This window comes from Atta colombica, unplaced genomic scaffold (assembly GCF_001594045.1).
Source record: "Atta colombica isolate Treedump-2 unplaced genomic scaffold, Acol1.0 scaffold100, whole genome shotgun sequence".
In the NCBI taxonomy this organism is placed as follows: domain Eukaryota; kingdom Metazoa; phylum Arthropoda; class Insecta; order Hymenoptera; family Formicidae; genus Atta; species Atta colombica.
This window is the reverse complement of record NW_017259185.1, coordinates 2,014,770-2,023,276: the sequence shown is the minus strand read 5'-3', so window position 1 is coordinate 2,023,276 and position 8,507 is coordinate 2,014,770. Positions and strand designations below refer to the sequence as shown.

At 36.7% G+C, this 8,507-nt stretch overlaps 1 protein-coding gene across 1 annotated transcript in view; it reads right to left on the bottom strand.

Annotated features, from left to right (window-relative positions):
• Positions 1-3,819: 3,819 nt before the first annotated feature.
• The window catches only part of LOC108686451 (interferon regulatory factor 2-binding protein-like B), a 20,828-nt gene continuing 16,140 nt past the window's right edge, over positions 3,820-8,507 (bottom strand). The window contains exons 2-5 of the mRNA XM_018191769.1: positions 6,107-6,258; positions 5,731-5,917; positions 5,208-5,455; positions 3,820-5,112 (exon numbers count right to left, since the gene is read on the bottom strand). Of these exons, the coding sequence (XP_018047258.1) occupies positions 4,972-5,112; positions 5,208-5,455; positions 5,731-5,917; positions 6,107-6,258 (728 nt within the window). The 3' untranslated portion in view covers positions 3,820-4,971. The remainder of the gene's footprint in view (positions 5,113-5,207; positions 5,456-5,730; positions 5,918-6,106; positions 6,259-8,507) is intronic.

Sequence of the window (8,507 nt, the reverse complement as noted above, 5' to 3'; positions counted from 1 at the left end):
TATATATGTTTACATTTAATAAATATTCGACTGGCATTCAAACAATAATATAAAATATTTACTAAAATTTAATACATTTTTCTGTCAGTGTAGTTCTAAGAATTAAAAAAAAAAAAGATAAAGAGTAAAATTAAAATAATTAAAATTTATCCACATTGGTATAAATGAGCAATGATATAAAAGAGAATAGATATCTAAAATTTCGTCTCGTGTACCCAAATCGATCGTTTTCACAGCTTTTAAATTTAGATCGCAAATATTGGCTACGAAGGGCACGCTACTGTTTTAATCTTAGAAAATGAAAGGATGAAGCTACGACGAAAGTAACAGAAACGTAACGAAATTGACATATCACGATTAATTTTCGCATTTGTCATATTCGACGACGTAGTAAAAGCGTGACAAATAAAGGAGGACATAACGAATGTAAACATTACATTTCTATAAACTTTCGTTGTCAGATTTCATTTCGTGATATTATCAACAATTTTCGCAAAACATATAGGGAGAATTCCTCTTAGACTCTTTTTTTTATACTATTTATAACAAAATATTAGATTATATTTTTAATACTTTTAAAATATTTAATCACAATTTTGATGTTCTCAAAATATTTTTAATCAAAAAATATATACCTATAAATATAAAGAATCTAGATTCTATTATATGCATTTGTGTTAATATAATTTTGAATAAAACGTTTTATAAATACATTTAAAAATAATACTTTTTTAAACTATTTAATATTCTATCTTCATATTTGATTTTAAAAAAGAATTTCGTTTGCAACGAGTCAATAGCCCCGCTGACAACAAATTTCTATATCTATCAATGAGCAAACAAATAGACGCGTCGCAAGTTTGATGATGGAAGTTTATGCGGAGGAGGTAGTTACGGGAGTAAAAAAAACACATTCATTCACATCAACACATATATTTTGTTTTTGCTTGTTGCATACATACGATAAACAGTACAATGTTATGCGTTCCTCGAGGTATGGTATACTAGAAAATTTTCATTATCCACTACTACAATTGCTATTCGACATATTGTTTCGTCATATCTCTTCGACTTTGTGTATTTGCGTTAGCTATACGAGAAATGTTCAAGAAGGAAGGAAAAAAAAGGAAAATAAACAGAAAGAAGGGCGATAGGAGAAAAATGGAACGAATTACGATACGAGCGTGAGTGTTCCTCATTTCTTTCGCTTTCGATTAGGGAAGAGGACCATCGCGCGTCTCTTCGTGCGCGCCTCATCGAAGAGAGAAAAGCCGAGATTGGCGATTTTGGGCGGCTTGGTCGTCATCAATAATGAATAATCGGATGGAAAACGAGTGAGTTGCAAGAACTTGTACCATCATCTCGACGTAATCCCGAGCATCATATTAATACTTCACAACATCCTTATTGCCTGCGCGCCTCAATTCCTCATCCCTCTCCTCCCGATCATCCGATAACGATAATGATAGTAACGACAGCAATGGAGATAAATATAGAGCAACAATTAATTTGTATCATAAAGTTTTACACGACAAAGCATCGTTTCGAGAAACGAAATCCCGAGCGAGCATGAAATGAGATAATTCACTGAAAAAAGTCTAATAATAGCTATCAAATATTAAACGAAATATTTAATTAATATAAATAAAAGTAATTTTATTTTCCTAAATTAAATATTTAATGCTCTTTAAAGTCTTTGGAGTGGAATCTCACTGTAAAGAGTGAAAATAGAACAATACTTGAAAAAGAGTAGTTTAATTTTCAATCTTTAAAAGTAGATTTAGGATGAAGTTTACTCTAATAATTTTAGAGAGTAAGTATTATGAAATGATTGATTATATTATATTTGGTAATACTTATTAAATATTTAGGAAAGTAAAATCACTTTTCATTATATTAACCAAATAATTTGTTTAGAATTATTTCACTCAATATTTAGCAGCTATTACCAAACTCTTTTCAGTGTTCAGAGATCCTCTTGCGGAATAATTATCTCAATAGGAGGTCCAAGAAAGAGATAGAAAGAGAAATACAACGGATACATATATGGAAAGCGCGATGTGATCAGATTTAGAGGATGATATGACACGCGACGACCAAGCCCTCGTTGTCGAGAGAGAATCTCTCTCGTTTTTTCTGGTACTAGGATTCGTTAGGATTTAATATGTTAAAAGGAGAGCTCGCGGGCCGCGCGCGCAAGAAAACAGATATCCTGCGTAAGGAAGATCGCGAGCTATCACCGCTGAATCCCGGCCAAGAGTTGTCTCTAAAGAAGAGTTATTCTCTCGGAATTCAATGGTAAGTGCCGCGTTACAGTTGTGAGAAGTATTACTATTGAGCGCTTCCCTTGATGTCTAGTTCGTCGGTGGCTTTTGCTATTTTTCGCGACACTAAAACGTGTTTAAACTTGTAACGTAAGCTCGTATTGTCAGGGAGATGAACGTAATCCATGAGGAAAATTGAGCCAGTCCTGAGGAAAAGAGGCTCAATATTCAAACTTTAAGAATGAAATTTCACTCTTCAGAGATTTATTCTAAAAATTTTAGAGAGTTAATATGTATCTATTGTCAATATATTTTATATCTAACTGTTGATATTAAAATCACATAGAAAGAAATAAAATATATTTAACAATCCACGATATATTAATTGCTTTACTCAATTAACTTTCGTCAATAGAAGTGTATAAGAGTATAAGTTAGAACAGACGTTTGTATCACTTTCGATCTTATACTTATTTTTTACCTGTCAGTTTTAATTACGATCGCGACGAATGTGATCATAATATCTCGATGTATCATCATACTAGTAACTTTATGATATACGTAAAAAACGTTACAAGTTTAAACGCACTTTAAACGGAGACGATTCGAAATATCATCCGAAATATCATCGCTAAAACGAGAGAGCGTGCTGTCGACAAGAAGTCGAAGGATATCTCGAGTCTCGGCAGAATTTGCAACTCGATACAAGTATATTCTCTCTCTTCTTTTAATCCTCTATTTTTCCAAGCGCTTCTTTCTCCTGCGACAACTTCCGACAACCGCTCCCCTGTCGCTTATGTATGTGTATGTATATGTGTATACGTGTATGTGTGTGCCGATCTGTTTTGTACAAATATATACAAAAGGAGCCGCCCGCGCGCGCGCGTCCAAGAAAAAAGGGATATCCCTTTCCGCAAAAAGGATCGCTCGATTGTCACGCGGAAGAGGATCCCTCCTCGGGCGCGTCCAGCGAGTGTCTCTGCCTGCCTTTTTTCCCCTTCATTCTTTTTCTTTTTATCGTTTAGACATAGCGAGTATGTGGTTCCTATTTTGACGGGCGTGCCTTTTTCATCGGTGAAAATGAAAAACCAAAAGGCCCTCGACTTAAGGTCTAGCGCATAAACTAAAGGCGAAAGTGGACGTTGTACAGTCGGACATATCATATTATATAATCCGCTTCGCGGAGTGACTGGATGGCGCGATGTGCTCACGTGTTTCACGTGATTCCTCTACTTTTTTTTCTCTCTTGTTATCCCCCTTCCCCCCCCCGAAGACCGGACGAGCGCGATTGTAAGAAGCGCGAGTAAAACGCAACGTCGTGTGTCATCGCGAGCGAGAAATCGAAAACAAGTAAGGATAGACGTCGTGTGTCTCTATGCATCAAAAAGGTGTCTTACGGAGAGATAACGACATATCTCGTTCGAAAACAAAGAAAAACAGAAAGAGAGAGAGAGAGAGAGAGAGAGAGAGAGAAAGACAGAGGATAATAATAATTTAATAAGACAAAAACGCAAAAACGAATATAGATTTTTGTACACTTAAAAAACATTAAAAATTCTTTTAGTTATACGCTTTATTAATAATGTAGGTATGTACACATATACACAATGTACAAAAAACCCGTGCGCTGGGTCCGAATATGTGTCCGCCGTATGTTTATATAATTATTATATAATACAACGAGTGAAGAGTATAAGTAGAAAGAGTATACAAACGAAAGAATAGAAAAAGGGGCGGCGATAGCCACGGAGACAATACTTGTCTCTCGCGTTAGTCATTAATAAAGAGACATGACTGGTCTCGCGCTATTTCTACACTTCCTGTTAGCGCCAAGACACGACCGTGTCTCCCGATTAAATCCACGACTCTAATCATCCAATGGAAACGCGAAAAAAAAAAATAAAAGTACAATGTGGTCGCGTGCGTTTCGCAATACCAAGTCAAGTTTCCGTTTCGAAATGTGCGTGAAATGTGTTCTTGTACATTGTATATAGTATATACTTGCCTGTGTGTATGTCTTGTATACGTGTGTGTGTGTGTGTGTGTGTGTGTAAAATAACGCAGGCAATTATGCCCGCGATACAAGAGACAATGAAGAAAGGCATATCGAGCCTAAGTACAAACCCAACCGGGCAACAAATGATCAGCATCATCACTATCGTCGCGATCCCAACGTCGCGCACTGCTCCTCTAAATTTTCGCTCCGCGAAAAATAATGTGCTGCTTTCCGTCGTGTCAATTCAACCGATCTCTACGAAATTCATATGTACATGTGTGCAGCAGAACAATCGACCGCCAATATGCAAGTTACCAAAGACTTCTTCTCAAAACGGGTCACAAAAGATAAAATACCGTACGATACCGATCACATTACTAAAACGCGTCATCAACCGCCGGCTTCGAATAAAATCAAATCGTCCACTTTCCCTCCCTCAACCTTATCTCCACCCTTTCTTTCGTTTTCCCTCCTCTCCCATAGTACTCCCCTTATCATTGACGTCAACATCAACTTCGTGAGAATCCGTATCGCACCAGACAACGTCTTTGGCTCGAATCATTCGTTGGCTCTCCCGCATGTCGCCAACGAGTCTTTATCACCGTTACCAAAAGCGTTCGGTGAAACCCTTCACGGTTCCAACCATAATAGCTCCTCTGTACAAAGAGGAACAGAAAATTTGAGCCCTGATTCGACATTGAAAGAGAATTTTTAAGATTCTCTTTCTTTCTTGACTTTGAGCCCGGTGCCCGCGTTATCCTCGCCTAGGATGGTAGCTATCTCACCCTGCATAAAGGCCCACGGTACCTGGCTGTTCGCCAGCGGGCATTTCTCGCCGCTCGGACAATATACCTGAAACGAAAAACGAGAACGGATACCCCGTTGATGAGGATTGTTGATAGAATCTCTGGAGAAAGGCACCAAAATGCAATATTATAGATATTCACCTCTGAGCCGGCACCTTGTCTCTTTATGCTGTCTCGACTGCATGGAAAGCAGAACTTGTGATGTGGCACACTGGGACACTGCACAAAGTGCGTGTCTTCCAGGCGTTCCTGGCACAGAGTACACTTGAGGGTCGGTGCCGTGACCGGTTCAGAGCCGGCAGTCGGTTGAGCAACTGCGCCCTCCGAGGATGTCGTCACGGTCGTGGATGACACCTGCCTTGAACTACTGGACCGTCTGCCCGACGAACCTGCAAATACAATTTTTTCGCAATCGTTATTTGCAATCCCTCGCAATTTTATAAAAAGCTTGATTTTTAACATTACAAGGATTTTTTTTTATGGATTATTAAGAATTATTTTTATATATCACGTGATTCCTCAAGAAGTCTAATAAGATACAGATATAATCTGTATAAACTATTATATCAAGATAACAGATAATTAATTATATCAAGATAACAGATAAAATATGTGAAGAAGAGATATAGAGATAAATATAAAAATATAATACTACTAAAATTACCTGAACTATTCGGACTGTGCTGGGAGCCTCTAGAAGCACTGCGTTGCTGAGCGTTCGCGGCTGTAGTCGGTGGACTTCTGCTGGTGGGACTGGGATTGTTCGGCGGCTGTGGTACCGGCTCAGGCGATGTTAGATTGTCAGCGACTGACATTAAAGCGGCCATTGGCGATGGACCATTCGCTGTGCTCTGAAAGAGGAAGTGTCACCGTCAGTTGGCATTCTAGAATTACAAGCTTATAATGGATTTGCGTAGGAGTTCAGCAGGCCAGAAGGCGCGCAGAAACATTGATTGCGCGCAAATAAATATGAATCATTGTCCATGAATGGAGCTGGCCGGCTGAAGCTGTTAAATAATTAACACGTATCTCGTGCGTACCTGATGATGATTCGATTGTGAATTATCGTTGGCGCCTTCTTGATTCGGCGGTGGCGGTGGTGGAGGACTCGTTCTTGGACGAAGAGGCGATCCTCCACCATTGGCCGCGACATTGGCAGGTGCCAATGGTATAGATGGTCCAACGTATGCTCCTGAAAATGTATATTATATATCATCAAATACATGCTGTTTACACATATCTGCAACAAAGTATCCTAAATATCGAGCTCTGGGAACTTTTCGAAGCGACTATTTAGAAAACATTCATACAATATTGAAGAGTTTATCCAAAAAAGACGCAATAATTATAAAATAAATAAATTATACAGTATTATGCAGTTTTGTTTCTTATTTTCTACCTTCTACTTGTTTGCTTTTCTCCTTCCTATTTTTTTCCAAACATGTATATCATTTTTTTTTCTTTCAAAATGCGATCATATTTTTCAGGCGTCTTTTTTAGAAATGTTTTTAACGTGCAAAATAGAGATAGAATAAAAAAAAAATAGAATGGAATGAACAAACAGTGAAGCAATGTAATCGAATTAAAGCACACATTGTTCCAGTTCAACATGATTTCTTTAAGTTTAGTTAAACCAAGATTAAAATTAAATTATATTGGCAGAAACGGGCCTTAACTGTTCACAATAAAATTTCGAACTATACAATTCGTTGTTCTTCCCTAATCTTCAATCTTTCTCTTCAATTAAAAAATTAAAGAGTTAATCTAACAAAATAATACAACTATTGCTGCAGTATTTAATATTCAAATTTCGCATTCGGATCGTTTATCATCGGACGCATTTCAGGCGTTTATCGTCTCGATTGTTCAATGTAGGGGAAGATGTGGGGTGTTCCGCGCTACGTCTAATGAATACAAGAACAGAGTCTATAGTTTGCCCTTCCCCTCCTGAACGTCTCAGGTCTCAGCTCGCTTCTTGTTGCACGTACATGCGCACGAATGCGCGCGCGAGCGCTTTGGCCGGTCATCAAACAGGCCAGTCGACAGACCGTATCTGCTGTCGCTCTTACCGCATGATTGATCACGACTGACGTTGCCGCACGGAAACTGACTGACGTGACGTACGTGCTTAACGTTCACGAAACGAGATGCTTTCGCGTAAACAACCGGCAGATCATGTTCGGTTTAATTCCGAACGTTCCGAGTCGGACTTGAAAACGTCGGACTTGAGAACCTCTCCTCCAATCCTTCTTCATTTAGCACCATTAATTCATTATTGATACGTTAACTCGCGCGAATTGCGTTACTAATATAAAATGTAAAAAATAAATAAAGAATTGCTCATGGCAATCTGATAAGAAAGTCGCTGGAGTTTGAAGTTTGTAATATTACGAAATAATATGCTTGTTGACGCAATATTAAGCCTAAAAGATTATCAGAATCCTCGGATTATATAAAGTATGAAGAGAGAAAAATAATTAAAGTCGAAATTATAAGGCATTTTTTGTAATTATAAAATTAAAATTATAGTTAATTCAAATTTATATTAAATCTAGTTTTAATTTAGTTTTATATTATTAAAATTGAATTTAATATAAAACTAAATTCACTATAATCTCAATTAACTATAATCTCATATTAAATTAACTGTATAATCTCAATAAATTTAATTACATTTAATTTAATTTTATATTAAATTATTTTTTCTGTAAAAATGAAAAGTAAATGAGAGCAAAAAACTAATTATAAAATGAAATCTTCATATTTTTCGAGCTTTAATTTATAAACGTTATATTTTGGAATAACGAAATGCGTTGCTGAAATGGAACTTACATAAATGACAATGTTTCTCAATTGTCCATGAGTAATAAATCTCGGAGGACGATAACCTGGTAGAGATTGGAATCGAGTGTGTGCGCGCGTGATATTTTCAAGACACCCAATGCAATGACGTAGGTGTCACGCAAACAGTTGAATATATAATGTTTTGTCGCGCTATCTGATATCAGTCTCGTTATCTCACTCGATAATAGCTGCAAGACAATCATTATCAGCGATCACGAACCGTCATTCTCGCTGTTATTCAATGTATACGAATTGTGTGTGTGTGTGTTTATTAAAATAATTTAAATTGTTTAACCTAATAGATTTCACGTGTCGATTATAGCAATATAATCATAGATGTTTATGCCTTAAAAAAAAAGTGATCGTTTTATTATCTATCTCAATGGAAAATTTTATAGAATATTTTTGAAATTGATCACGTGACTGTATAAAGTCCATTTTTTAAATTGAGCTTCTTTTATACTTCTTTCCATCGTGACAAAAAAAAAAAAAGAAAATAGTGCAAGAAGTTTAGCCAAAAAAAAAGTCTAATAATTTCTATATTATCGCGTTTTTGTCACAAACTTGTTGACAATATTAAAACTTGATTAAAACTAT